We start from the raw sequence: 20471 nt of genomic DNA on the forward strand, positions 1-20471 counted from the left end.
TTTTTGTAATAATTATTGTTGATTTTTTGAATTTGTAAATAAAATGGTGACTTATCGTTTTCTACCAGTACACTTTTGGAGTCAATGGAGAGGCAATAGGCTAAATGTTATAGGTAGTTGGCTAGTAATATACAGGACTTCTAATTATTATAGAAATGGATTTATTTACTTGCAATTTTATATAAATTAGAAATTTACACAGAAATAGAGGTACTTCTGTTTGACATTATTATGAAAAAATATCTACTTTGATGACTTTTTTTGTGTATCATTGGTATTTTAATTTCAAATTAAAATAGTCTTTATATTTTTTTTTCATACAATCAATACCTAATTAATTATGTCAATTACGTGTATTTAGGGGAGTATAAAAATAAAAATGGGAATTACATAGTATTTTGTTTAATAATTTGTTTCCAAAAATATTGAAACAAGAGTTTAAGTACCTGCCTACCTATGATCTATTTTATAAAAAAAACATATAAGTAATAATTAATTATGTTAGCCACATTTAATTTTACACAAATTGAGATAAATTACATAAGAGTTATTCCTCTTCCACATCAGAATCAAATTCCGATGGCTCAGGTAATGACGTCCTATCCAATGAAGTTGAAGTAGGCAAATTTTCACACCACGGATGTAGTTCTGGAGGTATAATGTTAGGTACTACGACACATGGCCAACAAATCTTTATTTCTTCTTAGAAATACATAATTACGAATGACACGCGCTTTACCTTCAGCAATTCGAAGCCTCCGTATCTTTGGTGCATTGCTGTCAATATTTCCCAAAATAAAATCTTATTTGTGCTCAAAACTGCCTGATGCATATAAAATTAACTGTCAATCGATGAGTAGAATGCACGGGTGACGTACGCAATTTAGTTAAGTTGGTACAAATAGCCGAGCAGTCGCATAAATGTGTACAGCCAAAAAGATATAAGTCACGTTGACGTTTTTGTACAGCTATAGAAATATTAAATCTCTACAGTCATAAAACTTTAAGTGTACTTATAGTTATTTTCCAGTAAGAAATGCGAACATAATTAACTTAATTCGTATTGACATCTTTAAATTACGAAAACAATAAATGGAATATGAATGAGCTTGTTTTTCCAGACGATAGAGCGTGTTAAAATCTATCAAGTTGCATTATTAGGTCAAAACAGCTAAATTTTGACTTAACGTTTTCTGCCAGTATACTGACGATATTATCATGTTTCTTTAATATTTACACGTCATACTGTCTTTTCTACTTTCTTGTTATATTAGTTGTTATTTGTAATTAAGATATTTTTATATATCTGTATTTGTTATGTATTATGATGGCACATTGGCCAATCGCTGTAATGCCGTAATACTCTTTTTCTAAATAAATAAATAAACTTGTCTCGCCGCTTGTTTAGTATTTAGGGGGGTGGTGGGAATCGCTACTCGACCGAAAAATTAGAACAAAATGGATTGACTCACCTAAGTGATTTTACCAAATTACTTGACTAAATTTGCCTGTTCGTACACGTTGAGTTACTAAATTACTCGGCCTTTAGTTCCAAAACAATGTCTGTGGCGCTTGCTTGACTTTTTCCATGAGTCGTACGGTAGTCTTGTTAATATTATTTAGCTGTCACAAACGTGACAAAAATTGCACAAACCAAAAATATAATTCAACTTTGTCACTTTCAAAAAAATCTCAATGCGCATGGATGTATTCTTGAAAGAGAAGATAATATGACTTCAGTAGTGACGCATCCCATGGTACCTAGCATCAATAACTCACTTTCGTCAAAATCACCACATAGGTGGTATTTAATATACAGTGACGATATTTAAAATTGTTTCGACTGCCGGCAACAGAGAAAGAAATCTGATACTTCCATGCTGAACCATTTTCTTATATTCCACATCTACAAATTCACAGCATTCCGAGTTACTCGAACTGTGTAAATATGAAAATAAATATATTTTTTTTTTCACAAGAGCTTCAATGTCAATTATTAGCAGACCATCCACAGCAGATTGAAGTGTATTGTGCACAGTATCCAATGTTATTTTACCCCATTCTGTGTATGCCTCTAAAATTCATGTTACAATAATTATCACCACAAAATTTATCAATCTCATGACAACGCAATGTTGAAATTATGTTTTCAGTCAATATTACCGATATCCCGCCGTGAACAGACTCAAAATCCAGTAGTTTTACGTGCACACCTTCCAATAGTAAAAAGTATCTAATAACAGGCGCTAGTTTCACTTATTTTCTATTTGAAGTGTCATTAGTAACACTTGCAAAATGCGTCTTCTGTTACTAGTAAATCAGCATGTAACTCTTCCACCGACAAAGGTGCCAGAACATTTAAAATTATCACTTCCCATTTGGTTCTCGAAGCACCAAATTTTGGTTCAAAGAATTTTGAGATCAATTTGGACGTAGTCAGAAGTTTTGACGCTCATATCATGAGCATCGCTGTGTGAAAAGCAAATGTGAACTCTTTGGCAGCAATAACTAAATCATCTTAAACGGAATAATCATTTTTGAAAAATGTTAGACGAAGAGCTTGCGGCAACTGTTACACTGTCCTTGTGTTTCGCACAATTTAAATGATCTTTAATGTCCGATCGCCCACCGTATGCAATAGAAAATTCTGAGAAACATTGCCAGTGGCACTTCAGTTTGCTGTCCTGACCGCAAAGCTTGAATGGGTACCTAGTCGTTTTGCAGTTCATTCATAAATTTCAATCAATTTTTTTGGGTTAAAACCTGAACCAAATTAGGTAGGTAGATAAATTACGCGCTGCTGCGCCACCTTACTAGAATATAATTACTCTGCAAGTGATCAGCGTAAACTGTCACAAGCAAAAACAAAGCCGCGCGGTTCGGAGATTGGCTACACCACTAGCGCACCGCACCCTTCCCCGTCACCTCATGACATAATATCATCACTGTTCTGGCAGAAGACACTAATTCGAAAAAATGACATATTGAGTTAGTTATACAAACTTTATCGTCTGGAAACCTTCTTAAAATAAACAGTCTTTATTTTAAAGTCATCCTTTTTACGATTACTTAATAAACTCACATAATAGATCATTTCAAATATTTTAACAACTTCAAAGTCAAATTACTCAAAACTAGTATTCTCCAATTGGTGTGTTCTGCCAGAACAGAGACGATATATGCTATCTATTAGGTCAATCATGACAACCATTCAAATGTGGAATAGTCAGGACAAAAAGCCAAACCGGCCGGAACGCCGAGACAATTATTTTTATTACATAAAATAGTATTCTTTTAAACCTCTCGATCTGTTATAGAATATATAAATGGATTATCTACAATGCTTAAGGAATGTCCAGGATTATGCTCTGAAAATACCATAAAATGTCCATTTTGACCTATGGCATATGGGCCCTTAACCACAAAATCTTTTCCCGAGAATTTCGCAGTTGCTCGTTTCTCAATAATGGCAACGTAAACTTGTGGGCTGGCAATAACTTCATTTTTACAAATTTCTTTTTCTATTCGGCCAAAAACACAAAGGTCAACCGGAATATAAGACTTACCCATTTCTTTAACATTTTTGGGAGCATCTTTAAACAACCAGTAGCTAAGCATACCAACCATAGCTAAGTTTTTGTTCTCGTCAGGACACCATTGCAAGACAACTCTACTCTTGAGATAAAATCGAGGTTGGACATTGAGATGAAAATACAGAGCAATTTGATTTCTTTAGACCCACCCTTCAGGGCTTTTGTTTTGTAGCCAAATATAATTGCACACAGAATCCTTGTTTCGAAGTGCTTTGGATGTAACCTTGGCATATTCTGAAATTGTATAAACAGTTGTCCGGAATAATACGCTGATCGATCGGCACCATCTGCAGAACTGAATGTTTTTGGCAATCAAATGATAATTTAAGTACACCGATTTGTTCTTCTTGGATATTTGTAATTTAGCAGATAACTCACCATTTTAACTATTTGCCATGTCTTGTAGGATGCCTAGAGGAATACAACTGTATAAACCAGATGTGGGCAAATGCAGCTCTTCGTTGGGTTAAGTGCGGCCCCTTATATCGCCTGATTAAAATATAGGTATTTTATTTCCTCATATTACTTATATTTTTGTGAGTTTTTCTTTCTAAATGTTGTAAGTGACAACATCATGCACATATTATAAATTTGAATGTGTATTCAATACTACGTGACTACGAAGTGGCACTTTATAAATATATATGAAAATCCAGAATGTGGGTCTCGTTGGCCTCATGTATGCCCATCCCTGGACTAGACAATGGAAATTTGTGATTACCTAAGTCTTGTTTAGTAAGAGCCAGGTTGATTCTGGAACTCTAAATAGCTTCTTGCAAAACAGTTTTTGAAAAATGACAGTCAAATAGGTATTTACATAACTGTTCTCGGAACCATTGTGGTCATCCATAAAACGGATTTTGGAACTGGACACGTTTTTGAACATTAAAAATGGTAATAAATAGCAGTTTTAGGAATGAAATAAATTTATGGACCGCTTCTTAAGCAAAATATTACATTTTGTTCATGGTTTTTCATAAAATGAAAGTAACAGTTTTTGGAACAGGGCAGGGCGCCTCAATCTTGAATTTTGGTTTTGTGATGTGTTGTTTCATGCTATTTATTATTTAACAAAAAATTAAGTATGTAGATAACAATCAATAGGCCAATTCAGGTGGTAAAGGAATATAGAAGCTGCTGTACACTCAGGTAAACTTAATATCATTTTATGCACATGTGGTAAGAATTAATTGTTTTTTTTACATATTGTAGACTTCAGGCAGTGGGTGCAGAACAAATTTTCCTAGATACCGGATATCGATGAAATTGAATGAAAGAGCTCTTTCCAAATCATATGGTTATTTATTTGGTTCGACTAACAGTAAAGTAATAACATAAACAAGTTTTTTTTTCAAAATTTATTTAGCTTAAAAGATAAAAATGAAACATTGCTTAGTGTTCTTATAATAATACATAGCGAGTGTCGTCGTCAGACAGATTTCCATTAGATGGGTTTAGGTTTACAACATAAATTCTTTATGCTCCCTCTATCCATTGCATTTGCTTACGAGTAAATTAAAACATCAACAGATTTACAACGGTAGTAATCAATCAAAGAAACAATTATTTAATATCAAAAATATTATTTTTGAGACACCCCAACATGTTTTAAAGTAATAGTACAAGCATAGACACGGTCAAAGTATTGTCAAAGGATTGTCACCCAATTATATTACACGCAACGCGATCGCTGGTACTGCAGCGAATATAATTCATAACTAATTCAATACGTTATGTCAGTTTTCAATGAAATATTAACAAAAAAAAAGATAAAATAAGGTGGCAACCCCATTTTGACATTGTCAGTTTGGTTATTAAGTCATCCTGTCAAATTTAATATGATTATTAAACGGAATGTCAAACAACATTGACGAAACAAAAGAAATAAACAAATTGAAACAAAAGAGAAGCAATTACAATTGATAAGACAAGGGCGAAGAGACAATACCTCACTCAGTCTTTAGTCAAAACGTTTGGAACTCTAAGCTGCCGCCCGTCCGAAAGCCGGCAGTTTCAACTTCACAGTACATATTTATTTTCTCATTTATACACTTTAAACAACAAAAATAATTTACTTTAATAATTAATCTAGAATTGGGTAGCTGTTAACTATGGGTACGAGACTCCACACTAGAAGACATAGAGGGGGCGCGGCGACAGCGGGTGCCGCCGGCACCGCCGACAAAATAAAAACAACATTTCCCCGACGCTCACTTCGAAATACTATTGACAATATTATTTCCTTTTCGGAATATTTATCTCTAAAAATATTCGAAAAGGCATGGCAACAATGTTATATTGTATATTATTTACACATTTAACTGTGAAATAAAAAGCGTTTTAGAAATTTTGCAATAGAGAGCACAGGAGTGAACCGAGATATTAATCGTCTTCGAATGCAAACAACCGGTAACACCCGAGGGGTACGACAAATCATCGCATCGACCCTTCGAGACGGTTACAATTTAATTGTCCAGGAAAACTTCAGGATCATTTTACAACGCAACTCTTACACTGCTCAACAGCTATTCAATTTACACAACCGATGCATCAAATATCATCCAGTCAGAGTTCTAAAACTGTCAAGATTGTACTATATAATATTAAATTTTTAATCATCGGAAGACAGAGATCAGATTTTAGCCGGAATCGAACTCGATGGCGCTGCCCAATGTCCACCGATAATAAAAAAAAAACATATTTTCAGCTTACCGTTACTGTTATAATGGGATTTTAATGACAGAACTATAGATCTATTTGAGATTCGAAAATGTTTTAATATGAACAATATAATAAAAGATGACGACAGATAGAACAGACCCTGGCTGATATTTGCGGCATAATGCGACAGAACGTTAACAGTCTGAAAATTTTAAAAATCGGGAAACTTACCAAGTATTTCTTTTTTAATACTAACAATACACAGAGAACTCGAGAAAATCTAAAATTACCACTCATGACTCGAGGCTATAAGTAAATCGCCATTTCCCGTCGACAGTTTACTCACAAACACCTAACGCCCTGGCGAGTTCCTTTGTTTCATGGATATGTAATATTGTTAATGTATCATTATTGCATCACTCTGACGACATCACAGGAGCACTCCACTCGGCAGGCCGCGCCGCGCTGCCTGCAAAGTATTATTGAGATCTGGGACGAGGCACCCTCACTCCGAACGCCGACGCGTTAAAAACCGTTAAGAATTAATATCCAATACTTTAAAATCTACGCTAATATGAACACCTATGTTATTTTTCATTATCAATATCGGCGATTCGTAGAAAAAAATACACAATCATTATTTACATAATCCCATTTAACAAAGACACTCGGACACTTTTGAGACGAGGCCGGCGGATAGGACTCCCGACGAATCCTAAATTATGCCTCCAAACAAAAGAACTTACATCCAAATACCGAAACCGCTCTATACTCACTCAAATTTGTACCGTTTTTTTATATAATTTTTATGAGGTATGGGACTTTCTAGAGAAATCACCACCGATGAGCACCCTCGTCCGTTCGACGGAGATAAAAGTAGCGGCGGACGAGGCGCTCGGAACGCAGAGAATCACCAAAACACCGTTGTCACATCGCAGAATTACATCTATTCATTTCACAGTTTTCACTGACATCTCATAAAACATCTTAAAACAGTCTACCATCACAACAGTATGTCCGGCACTAGATCGGCCGCTTCGCGAAGAAACGCACGAATTTAAAACAAAAAAAATAAAAGAGATTTGTCTAATTGTGAACAGGTACATATTCAATTGGGTTTGGGATGGGAGTCAGTTTTGGGGATTCCCTGCGTGGGAGAAGTATTTGGTGTGGTGTGAAATGTTTGGGTGAGCTGACGGAAGAAGAAGAAGTCTATTCGAAGTCGTCCTCCTCTGCTTCTTCCTCTTCCTCCTCCTCAACAGGCAGAGGCTCCACCACCTTCGGTTTCTTCTTGTACGCTGTCATTTCCTGCAACGAAACAAAACCATAATTAGTATGCAAGTTGCCAAAGAGTTTGGACTAATATGTCATAAGTGGAAGCATATCAATTTCAGAATGTTTAAGTGAAGTATGGTTGAATTGGTAATTATAGACATGATCTTAACACATCAGACAAAGCCAATTATCCATTGTATAGTAGGAGTTTATGATAGAACGTCGATATAATGGGCTAATTAATGCAGGTGAGGGGGTGTTCGTTATATTAAAACACAAACAAAATCCAGCCTTCGGATTCTACAACCAGACACGGGGTAATGTTTGATGTTGACACGCTTGCTTTCGGTAATATAATTCGGCATAATAATTATGCCGTGCTCCAATGGAACCGGGACACACAAACTGAAGCTTTTGGTCATAGGGAAGGCCAGGAACCCTAAGCCATTCTAAAATATCTGCCTCACTGAACAACTGGTTGTGTCAAGTGATTTACTGTTTAATATCTGTTAATAAACTTAGTTTATAAATATGTATAATTTAGTAAATACTCGATTTTGATTATAAATAAAACCATAATTTGCCAGTACAAATTTCTCAAAAAAAACTATTTTTACAAAATACATGTTTTAATTTTTACCATATTATTTTGAATGTATGAACTATAATCTGCTGCTTTCACTAATTTGACACTTTCGTGTGGCGGATTACTGAGAGAGTACTGTGGTTGAATGTCATGAAATGCAGTGCTTACATTCCCACTATTCATAAGCCTGCTAGTAAGCGCCCTCTAACTCATTACAAGATTACTTGGCTGAAAAATTGTATAATGTAATATGTAAATAAATCCGCCTGTCAGGTTCTTAGGCTGCAGACACACGGCATTGCAATAGACGTGTGTCTCACAACAATCTATCATTTTTTTTTTTTGTAAATCGAGCTTTCGTAGAAAAGTTGATGACATCTAATGACATCTAATTATTTATAGAAGAGCACTTCGCTTTTTCAAGTGGCACATAAAAAAGGAGGGCAATCATTTTTGAAAGTTTAATAATAACGAGTACCAAATATATAATGAAATAGTAATTGAAAGGGAACTAAATCATTTAATGTATTTAATGCCGGTTCGTCAAATTGCATCCGATTAGAATCACCAGTAGGATTTGTTTTATCTACTTGGTGATTCTAATCGAATGCAATTGGAATCAAATAAGACCTGCGTCGACGCACGTCAACTGCAGTGCCGTGTGTCTGCGCCTTATTAGAACATAGTAATATTATATAACCGATATATCAAAACTCTATTCAGGCTGACTCGTAGGACCAGGGCGGAACGGCAGGAGCAGCAATTAGTGGAATGGTCAATGATGTGAGTACGGAATGACCTACAAACGTGAGAGAACCTTAAATTATCCTGACTAATGGCAGATGAAGACATTCAAGATACATAAATAGTAAATTCGGATAGCCTACAATTTTTTTTTTAAACCTATTTTTAACTTCCAAAATAACTTCCCATTTCAATTTTTGGATATTTCACCCATTTTTAAACCATGTATTACACAATCAGAATTATGTTGCAAACCGGATAACTAATAATCGAAGCCTGTATACTTATGTTGCAAACCGGATAACTAATAATCGAAGCCTGTATACTTGAGTATCTACTGTTGATGTTGAAGAATTAAACCATCTTTATTTTTCTCAATCTGATTATATACTAATCTTCAATACAATATAGCTGACCGTGTTTATAAATCGTACGTTACAAAATAATAAGCTATTCTTTATTTTTAGGCAAATAAGGTAATAACACACTTTTCACTATTTCCCTTATCCCCTATAAGAAAATATAAGTCAAACATTAATTATTCTGTGGATTCATTGACCCAGTAGTTATCGTAACTCTTAAAGTACCACAAACGAGTTATTCACCAAAGTTGTTATGTACTGTCAGGCTATAAACGAGCGAACTCATGACAACTTGTCGATGTCATAGCAAGCCGAAAAATATTTATTTTGACTTTTGTCGTATACAATTATTATTGTATACTTGTATTATAATACTACCATCTATTGATGAGTAGTCAAACTTTTTACAATATGTCAAATATTAATATATTAAATGAAATCTGAAAATCTAATAAGTGTTGCGTTTGACAATTAAAATTGTAAGGTACCGCAAGAGGAGTACCAACATTTGTTCACTTCTCGACAAACATGCAATACGGGATTACGGGTAAGTCCCGTGATTCTATTCGATCAAGCAACATTTTTTTTTTGCATATGAATTTAATTTGTGTGTTTTTGTATTTTTTATTCAAATCTTTGCGATTAAAACAGTTAATTCAAGTAATCAAGAGTACAATCTTTCTATATTTGTTTTGGCTATTATGTAGTATTATTAATTAAATTCTCAATATCACGATTAGTAGCTGTATTATTTCATCTTAGGGCAACAGTTTACAATGGAAAATTCTAATCGTAAAGGAGAACGTATTAGACAAATTGCCGAATCTGACGTGTAATTTGAAATATCTGAGTTCCTGGTATGATGACCTTACCATTGGAAACAATGACTGCACTACATCAACCACTTATAATGATAGGCCGGTATTATGTTGGGATAATGGAACGTTCTCCCCGAAGAGTCATAACTTTTATTCCTCTTCATCTGAAGCAAAAAAAATCGATGAAGTGGGTGGGCCCTGTGTGCCGATTACTTGTAAATATTTCTTGCAAAAACATTGTGGCATTATGTGTGGAACCTTGTTTAGAATCTGGCCTAGAGGTATACACCTAAAAAAGTTTGGCTGGCAGTGGAAAGGTTCAACATTCAAACACATTCCATCCAACTCAGGAATTAAGGACACGTTGAATACATACTAATTTCTCACTAGCAAATATTGGTTATTTTTTTCAGGTCACGGTTAATACTTTGGACGCGGAAGACGCACACGGTGCGTAATGACCAGGCGGCCGATCGATGTAATTAACGTGCATTTTAAAGGGGGCAATTAAAATCTCATTATCTCTTCAGCAGCGAAAGCGTTAAGCTTCATGTGAAGAGGATTCCGGTAAACCCAGTCGTACCAAACAGCACAACAAAAGTTGGTATGAATAATGAATGACAAATGAATGTTCTCACCCTATCGTAACGAGCTTTGTCCTTCTCGGACATGGCCTCGTACTTGGCCTTGGTCTCAGGTTCACAGTCGGCCCAACGTCTCCCCAGTTCCTTGGCGATGTCGCCGACACCGTACTCCGGGTTGATGGCCTTCACTTTTGAGCGCTCGTCATTCGAGAACCAGAAGAATGCCGACCTGCGCAAACAACACATACATCCATATTAGTTTACATTCCAAATTTATACACATGAGACTTCATTTTAAAGTTGGTTGACTCTATATTCTTCCATTTTGAGATAATCACAAAAACCGTGAAGCACTTAGGACTGCAACACAAATAGCAAAATAAAAATGTCCCTCTTCTTTTCTTTCGACCATGTCCGTTCCTAATAGGATCATATGGGCCTCCACAGAGTAGAGGTTTGTATTAACAGATTTTGTTTTTTTACGAGAAATGGATGTCAGCCACTTTCTCAACCTATTAGGTCCATACCCTGACAGACACAAATTGAAAAACAATATGTCTACTTGCCAGACCCCGGATTCGAACCTGGGACCCACGACGTTATAGTCCAACGCTTAAGCCGCGCAGCCACTGTGGGTGTAAAACGTCCTTAGCTTCATTAAAAATAATAAAAAAAAACCATGTTTGAAGTCAGTCATAAAATACAAAAAATTCCAGCTGATGAATATTGATGAATAAACGACTTGGTAATCAACCTCCAGTTTAATTATATTTAGCCAAAAAATGGACGTAAAGCTGTATTTGATATTTTAGGAAAATATTATATTGTTTATAATAAAATAGATAACAAAGTGTATTGCTTTACACTTTAACAGTATCAGAATCAAGAAAAATATCAAAAAAAGAAAAGGTGGAGGGTTACTGACTTTGAAACTAATATGGTCAAAATCGAACAAAAAATATGCTCATAATATTCTATACAATTTCACAAAATATATAGTTATCCACTTCTAAAACGCCCGAAAATCATATGAATATTTTTAGCAAGTACGTAGGTAAGAACAATGTAGAGATAGCTAATGGAAATGAACATATTAATTGTTACTCTAATTTTAAGAAAACAATAGAAAAAAGAACCTGTTAAAACAAACCAATTAAGCTTGATGCACAAAAATGTCATTTACCACTAATACGAATTGTGGGTTTTTGCAATTCAGCACCTCATATTATGAAAGATGAGATTATTTGAAAACAAAAAAAAAATGGCTGTCATGGCAAAGAATCAGATTGAAACTAAACAAACACTCCTACACACAGACAATTTCAACATTCAAATTTTATACTTTAGAAGTGGAACTACAGCCGATCGCTGGAACCCGAACCCGGTTCTATTAATTTTGGAACTAACCCTTCATTCCATTTTATTTTTCTTATAAAATAATTGCACAGTGAAACCCCGATTCTACGATTTTCAAAGGACCCTAAAAAACGATAAATGCGGAATATATAAAAATATATATCGACGTCTCGAATTATTTCAAGTTTCTCAGCGCTAGAGTTCTAGTTTTCTTCATAGGGGGCATTTTAGTTACGACTTAGTGCCATAACCCAATGACGCGATTTTTTAACCATTGCGGCAGTGCCGTATCAATGAGTTTTGCAACATTGAAATAAACAAAAATTCATAGCGCGCGGCGTGTCGCGTCAGTGGGTTATGGCATTTATAAAAATTCATGATACGAGATGCGAGGCAAGCCTGAGCGGTTAACGCGGGAAAACGATTTATGCGAGAACGGTAGATCGGGGTTCCACTGTAATACGTATATTATATTTTTGGTCATTGTTCATTCATGCTTAGGCAATAAAAAAAAAACAATTCATATTATGCTCCACCTAGTAAAGATATTATCTATAATTAATATAGATTTAAATAGATAAGCACTTTTTCAGTTTTGAAATTAAAATAGGTATAAATAATAATATGTAGTATAAGTAAGAATATTGATTATTTTAAACAATAAAAGATGGGTTTAGAATTTAGATTTCATGTCATACACATACACAATAATTTCAAATAATTAGACTTAGAAAAATTGTAAGGGATAATTTTATGTAACATAAACAACATTACATGGAGTGTAAGTGTACAATATACTGAAACATGAGTCAAAAAGCAACATGATAAGTTGATATGGTTGCATTTTTACTGAGAAAGAAATTGGAAACCCAGTATCAATTTAATGACAGTTTGAAAAGAATATCTAACAATAGGAATTAAAATAATATGTAAAGGCATTACATAGTCATGAAATGAAAATGACTGTAACTAAATTTAAAGTAGGTAGGTACCTTATCATTTTATTTTTCTTACTGGGAGAATTGATATTCATTGAAATGCATTCTTTACCATAGAAGTAAGAAGAAGAAGAACAGTAGAAGCATGTGGTGTGTAATTTTACTACATATCGACTGCTCAATCTGCAAATGGGCTAACTCCATTTTGGCAAATTGTTCAGGAAGGAGAAAAAACTATCGAGCGGAATATAACAATTTCAAAAATACACAATATGGAATTTGTATATAAAGAAAATTTATAATAAAGAGCAAAGTTATTCCATTTAGAATATTAGAAATTTGGCACCTGCAGTTGGCTGTTTGGTGTGCATTTATTTATAGGTTTAGGAATTTGAAATTTTGTCAGCAGAGAAAACATGCTTTATAACAAAATGTCATCAAAATCTCATTGTTGGTCAGAAGTGCAGTCGGCTGGTTCGCAGATTAAGAAGTTCATATGACAATTGCATAAAACGTATGAAAAAATTTGCTGCAGATTAACATTCAGTTTTTATGATATGGTCAGCCAAACTAAATGTCACTGCCAAAAATAAGAGGAATTGTGATTTTATTCCCAGAAGAGTCCCTGAATATTACAACAATATATATGTATTATTTTACTAATTTCGAAGCTAGACAAAAAACATAATAGCCAAGCACTAAGTAGGTATAACAGTAGTTAAAAAAAACTTAATAATTCTCACAATTTCGATTCAAACTATTATGCCGGATGGTGTCTAAAATAATCTTTAGAAGATTGGATTGTGGTAATCATATTTAAAAAGAATGTAAAGTTTGGTGACATGACCATGGCGACTCACAGGGATCTCTTGGGCGCGTTGGGGTCCTTGATCTGTTTCCTCTTGCGGCCGCGGCCGACCTTCTCCCCCTTGGGGGGCACATAGCTCTGCATCTCGAGGTCGTAGCGCTTCTTGTCGCGCTCCGCCATCTCGTGGAAGCGCTGCTTCTCTTTGTCCAACATCGTCTGAAAAGAAAGAGCAAGCCGCAACCGAGATAATAGTAAACTGCCAACGCTGCCGCATTTTACAGTGGTGATTGAACGCCAATCTAAGATACATACGTTACTCACAATGATCGCTTATTGAGTGACTCACTAATGTATGCAGTATGTGAAATGGGCTCTCACAAACTGCCCTATTCATATGCATTTGGGTCTGCAAACACAAATTTGACCCTTACCTAAACATATGAATGTGGTTGAAAAATTAACTCTAGCAGTGTATCAATGGCTACATTGTAAAATTGCATAAATGTTTTTAACCCATTCTGCTAACAAGTCCACTAAATATTAAGATTTGGAATAACAATGTCATCGTATAAATCCATTGGCAAAAAGGCCATTCGCCCAAGCAATTTTGAAGCCTTGAGATTCAGACCTCATCAGACATGGACACACTATGCAAATTACAAATTACAAATATAAACTCGGCAACCTTAAGAGGACGTTCTACAGAAATGGCCTTGAGAATTGAAAATATGATTTTTTAACATGTGGTCCATAATATCTGGTCTACTAGTTAATATAAAAAGGTCGTGTCAAAGTTGTTTGTGTTAATAAATTTGCTCTGTGACTGATCCGACTCATATTTCACATTTATTTCATCAGGGCTGTCGAAGACATAAATCATAATATATATTTATAATTTTAAATTTTTATTTATAATATATATTATTTAAGTTTTGTGCATCTAATGCCGGGTCCACACTGGCAACAAGTTAATTTGCTGGCAACCTCGTTAGATTTTACGATAATTATTGTAAAATTTCTTAAGCAATTATGGTAAGTATCGTAAAATTTAATGAGGTTGCCAGCAACTTGTTGCCAGTGTGGAAATGGCTTAATATCCACTGTGGTTCACGTAGTGGCATGGACCTGGGGTTAGCTAATTCAGGAAGTCAACACCCATGATAGAATTTTTTCCAGTTTTGGTTGCATTATATTCCAAAACTCTTCTGTAAAAATCGTTTCCGAGTTTATAAATGGAAATTTCTCGGTGTACATAGTAAACAAACCTACGAATAAAAAAAGACAAAAAGGAACATACTGATTCATCGCAGTAAAATCTGGTAATCAAATTCGCCATTTTGAAAAGCGACGATTTTGCGTAAACAAATATCACGTGGTCTGTACGTGTGCGGCAAACTTCGAATGTGTTTGTAATTTTGTGCAAAGTGCGAATGTAATGTTTTCAAATAATTGATATGGATTAATTATACCATCGTATTATTTTCTCGAAATCATAAACATACTATAATAGTATTTGAGTATCAACCTATGTCCAATTTGAATTGGGTTATAATAATAATATACCCGTATATATATCAATAGTATGTTTGCTACAAAATCCACCCAAGTTATCAGTACGTACTTGCACAGGTTTGATTAAAAACCATGATGAAATTAACATTTAAAAAATATGAATGCTTAATATTATTTTGACAGCCCTGTTTTCTGATCGGCTTCATGTCGCAGGTGTTCATAAAATAATAATAATTCTCCGCGAGGCAGAAATTATCAGTAATAATAATAATATTTCTTGAAATAAAATCTCCGATGATTAGTGATTTTTGCGAAAAGATCGATTTAAATTGATGCCGAGGTCCTTTTTATACTAAATTATATTTGAACGGCGGGCTCTTCAGCAGGCCCTTAAACTGCAATTGAATACATAATAGTTTTCATAAGTAAAATTCAGTTGAATTAAAATGAAATATTTATTTTTAAAATTTCTGCAAATGTTTTGCATTTTAAAAATGATAAAATGTGTCAAATAGACAAACAGTCCATCTGAACCTATATTAACAGATGGCAAGAGGATGACCCTGATAAAGTTGTTTTTTTGTAAATAATGAGAATTTTGTCATAATATCATCATCAGCCTCAATCAATCCACTGATAGAAGGACTCTCAAGGCCGATACCATTCCTTTTGGTCATGTGCATTGTATTACCATCTAATTTCGCAGAAGTCATAATATGATGGAACTATTAAAAATAATGAAAATTATTTTAGCTCAAAAAAAACCTATGTGCGGATTTGATAATAAAACAGAGGATGGGTGATAATACTGGAAAAGATGCTAACCTTCCACCTCTCAGCGCACTTTTTGGAGAAGGCGGCGAAGATAACGTTCTCTTCGGGGTGCTTCTTCTTGTGCTCCTCACGACACGTCTGAACGAAAAATGCGTACGCCGTCATCCGCCCGCGCGGCTTATTATCAGCGCGACCTCTCGGCATTCTGGCTTTCTGCTGCGGCACTTGAGTGATGTGCTGCCCTAACTGCTGCAGACCCTGCTGGGACTGCTGTAACTGCTGTTGCTGCTGCTGGTGTTGCAGTTGCTGATGCGACTGCAACTGTTGCTGTTGCGACTGCAACTGCTGAGACTGCAGTTGCTGCTGCTGCGATTGCAGCTGTTGCTGTTGAGCGGACTGTAACTGTTGCTGCGCTGACTGTAGCTGTTGCAGAGCTTGTTGCGTCTGCTGCTGCAGTTGCTGATTCTGTTGGGATTGTTGTTGTTGTTGTTGCTGCTGCTGCTGCTGCTGTGAATTCTGCTGCCCTGAATGCTGCTGGTTTTGTTGATTTTGTTGTTGATGCTGTAAACAAAAGATAAAACTCATTTAGCGGTCTGTTCAAATTCAAACATTTTTCTGACATGTGGACACATCTCTCGATGGAGTGGTTAACTCTGTCAATGCTAAATTTGACCTCTTCCATTTCTCTTCTACATTTTTTGACCCTCCTGATTTCCTATACGCTTGACACTGGCTGTTCTTCCCCATACATTCTTCAACATCCATGCCTATTTGGACCCCTATTCCTCATGTTTACTTTCAGTATCAATTGTTTCAATGATTCCAGGTAATTTTCCAAATTCGCTGGTTTTCAGTTTGAATAATAATTATTAAACAAGCCCAACAAATTAAAGAATTTACAGAGCAAATTATGGTGGCCTAATTGGTAGAGCAGACGTCTCTGTAAACGTGGGTTGCGGGGTCAGTCACATGCCTGATCAAAAATGTCATGTTACTTTTTCAATACACGAATTTGATCCAAAGCAAAGACAACAACATCCCCATAAAAAGTATATCAATATAGCTTCCACCTCTGGGACCAGGAGATGCTATACAATCCGCAAGGAGAATTATTTTACTTAAATTCATTCAATAATAATCCAGTGACAGCTGGCGGCATAAATTATTTCATATGTCTACTGTTTACATGAAATTAACCACCTGAGCCGCACAATATTGCCATAATAATAAATAATAGAAATATTTATGTTAGTATAGGTGCCAAATTTCGCGTTTACATAAACTTTTGGAATAGGTCTACAGATTTGCCTATTTCAAAAATTTCAATGCATCAAAAGTTTATACTCTCACATCAATTTATTATTTTCGAGTCAATATTGAGACAATAGCATAATATTAAATTAAGAAGAGCAAATAATGTAATTTTATTTTTGACAATATAATTCGCGATGGCAGTTCTTCAATATCAGTATTTTATCATTATGCCTGACTAGAATAATTATTTCATTCTTGAAATTTTAGCTGTGTCTGGCTAATAAATTTCAGGATGCAAATGTCAGAGACTAGAAACTTTGTGAATATCAGTGGCGTGCGGTTCTGTAAATACCGAGCATCCACAGAAATAATTTATAATATTATGTACCTATTTATTGTGCAATTGTATTGCAAATATTCCTAAACTTAATGTGTTCTAATTATTGTTCTATGTTAATGTGATAGATATATTCGGAATACTGCAGTTACTAATATGCAAACAACACACACAACCTGCAAAGATTTAATTAGGTACATAGTTACAAAAAAATGTTAAAAGCAGTAGCTCTACAAGTCTACAAGAAACAGTTGAGCAGGCCACTGGTGAAACTGTATGACTAGAAATCGATTAAAATATTATGGTTTGTTTTATGGTGTTAAATGTTATGTGTTATGTGGGTCAAGTATCACTAGCACTTTTGAATACAAGTTTGTAGGTAGGTATATCAATATGATTTATGAAACAGGAAACAGTTTGATAAGCCAGCTAACTACAGAATTAATTGCCTTCCAAAGCTGCCCACACAAAAAAAAAACAAGAAAAGCAGTTAGGTTAAATTATAAATAATGCAATTTGCAGCTGCAAAATATTTATTGCCTTTATTGAATAAACCTTTACTAATAAAATTTATGATTATGTATAAATTAATACAGTTGATAATGTAAAAGTAGCTGATTGTGAATAAAGACTATTTTAAGGCTAATAACTAATAGGTAACTAATTTTATTTTTAGGCTAACGCATCAGTTTATAATGGTCGTAGGTCCCAGGATCGAATCCTGGGTCTGGCAAATACACCATGCCCATATGATTTTAGTTTTTATGCCTAGTTGGTAGAACGCCCTTTTCTGAAAATGTTGGTCATGGGTTCAATCCTGCGCCTGATAAAAATTGCATGTTATTTATTATGGGTAAGATTAAATGGTTAACATCCGTTCCGTATAAAAAGTCTCCACTCCAGTTATGTAATGAGCGAATGTATGCATTTCTTGAAAAACATGTGGAAGCTTTCATTCTTAATAAAAAAAATTAAAAAAAAACTTGCGACTATCAATGGAGGTATATTAGCATTACAGTTACATGCCCCTGACATGAATGATGAAAAATTTATATATGAAATTAAATCGATAAGCAAAAACATCATTATAATTATTTTCTAGTGAATGGCTAGTAATAACCATTTCATTGATAAAAATAAATTACCATACTCATTCACAGAAAAGTTGTTCTCACATGAATACTAAATTAATATGATATTATGCAGTGTTTACGTAATCATTTTTGGCGCGAAAATGGTATTGGCATTAGTCAATATTACATTATTTTAATAAATGGATGAATAATTAGCATTAATAATAATCAGTCATCATTTGCAATATCTATTAATGATAATTGATCAATGATCAGTTATTGTTATGTGTCAGTGTCACCCAACATGACAATAAATCATCGTGAATATTAATTTTAATAATGCCCTGTATGTGTACAGGACGCATTTCCGCGCGAGCAATGCAACATCGGCCGTCGCAATAGTATGACAAAAAGCGCGGGAAAAATGACGGATGACTGAATCTGTAGAGATATAAACAAAATTAAATTTACAACATTGTATTGTGTGAGGGCGAAGATTTTTATAAAGCGAACGATTGTCAAAAAGTTTGTGTTCCATTTTCAAAACATCACCTTGCTGATTTAGTAATATGTATTGTATTACATATCGAAATAATACAATTATTTATTGCATTCATTGCTGATCCGAGTTAAATAAATCGGTTGTAAATTCTACAATCTACATAACCGTTTTCAAAATTCTGTAAATGAGGTATTGTTTCCAAAATAAAATATTGATATTTATTTTCTTTATACTCTTGGTATCTTTCGGGAAAGACAGGCGAGTCAAATGCATTCAAATTCAATACATCGCTATGAAAAAAACAACATACATATACCATACCGACCATGTCAATGGAATATAACCCAATATTAGGAACAAAATGCTTATAATGTTTGATAAATTGGCAATTACATGAATCCATGAAAACGTCTCCTAACATAATATTGTTCAATTATTCATTTGAACTTGTTTAATCCGCAGTACTTCAAGTACATTTCATTTTAAGAGTAAATCGTTTATTATAGACTAGTCACTAGTGACTAGGGCAATATTGTAAACATTGGATTTTTATTCAATTTCAAATGGTGTGCGCAGAAGGTAACTTGATGGAATTTGAATTTAAATTCTAATGGATTTAAGTTTTGTACTATTTCATTAGAGTCGTTTTTTGCGACCCGGGTTTCGCCTTTCAGCAGGCACTTTGTGTAGATACCCACCAAAAGGTTACAATTAATTCTAACTCATATAATAAAGAAAGGCGAAACCCGGGTCGCAAAAAACTACTCTAATGGAATAGTACAAAACTTAAATCTATTAGAATTTAACTAATGTGTTAAGCAAGTCATTTAAAAAAAATCTGTAAGCCTCTTCGTGGGAAGATCCACGTCGGATTGTAGGGCCATTTTTTTAAAAGTAAATTTGCTGTAGTAAAACTACACGCCATACTAGAAATTTCGCATTGCCGATTAATTTGTGGCAAACTTTGGTTATCGCCCGCATCTGTCAACAATCCCGCAACCATTGCAATACAATTTTAGATTCACTCAATAAGTTAATTCCATAAAAAAATTAAATTATGAACCGTCTAGAAATCTCCAAGAGGAAACCTTAAAAGTTGAGTTTAGTAGGAATATACAACCATAGTTATTTAGTTACAATCAGTGTTTCTCAACCAGGGTCACGATTTTTTTCGAAAATTATAATATTAAGTATGTGGATACAAGTGTAAATGTGATTTTATCTCAAGCATAACTTTGTAATTTAACAGGTTTTGTATGTTTTATTCCGATAAAAAAAGAATCGATAATATTTT

At 34.4% G+C, this 20471-nt stretch overlaps 1 protein-coding gene across 2 annotated transcripts in view; it reads right to left on the reverse strand.

Moving 5' to 3' along the window:
- Positions 1–4877: 4877 nt before the first annotated feature.
- LOC147063831 (high mobility group protein DSP1-like) overlaps positions 4878–20471 on the reverse strand; it is a 54112-nt gene continuing 38518 nt past the window's right edge. For both annotated transcript variants that reach the window (XM_085958906.1, XM_085958905.1), the window contains exons 2-5: positions 16063–16572; positions 13778–13941; positions 10678–10852; positions 4878–7562 (exon numbers count right to left, since the gene is read on the reverse strand). In XM_085958906.1, the coding sequence (XP_085815032.1) occupies positions 7467–7562; positions 10678–10852; positions 13778–13941; positions 16063–16572 (945 nt within the window). In that variant the 3' untranslated portion in view covers positions 4878–7466. The remainder of the gene's footprint in view (positions 7563–10677; positions 10853–13777; positions 13942–16062; positions 16573–20471) is intronic.

Source organism: Rhyacophila brunnea, unplaced genomic scaffold (genome assembly GCF_057557595.1).
Source record: "Rhyacophila brunnea isolate RB1 unplaced genomic scaffold, BYU_Rbru_1.0 scaffold_8, whole genome shotgun sequence".
NCBI classification, from domain to species: domain Eukaryota; kingdom Metazoa; phylum Arthropoda; class Insecta; order Trichoptera; family Rhyacophilidae; genus Rhyacophila; species Rhyacophila brunnea.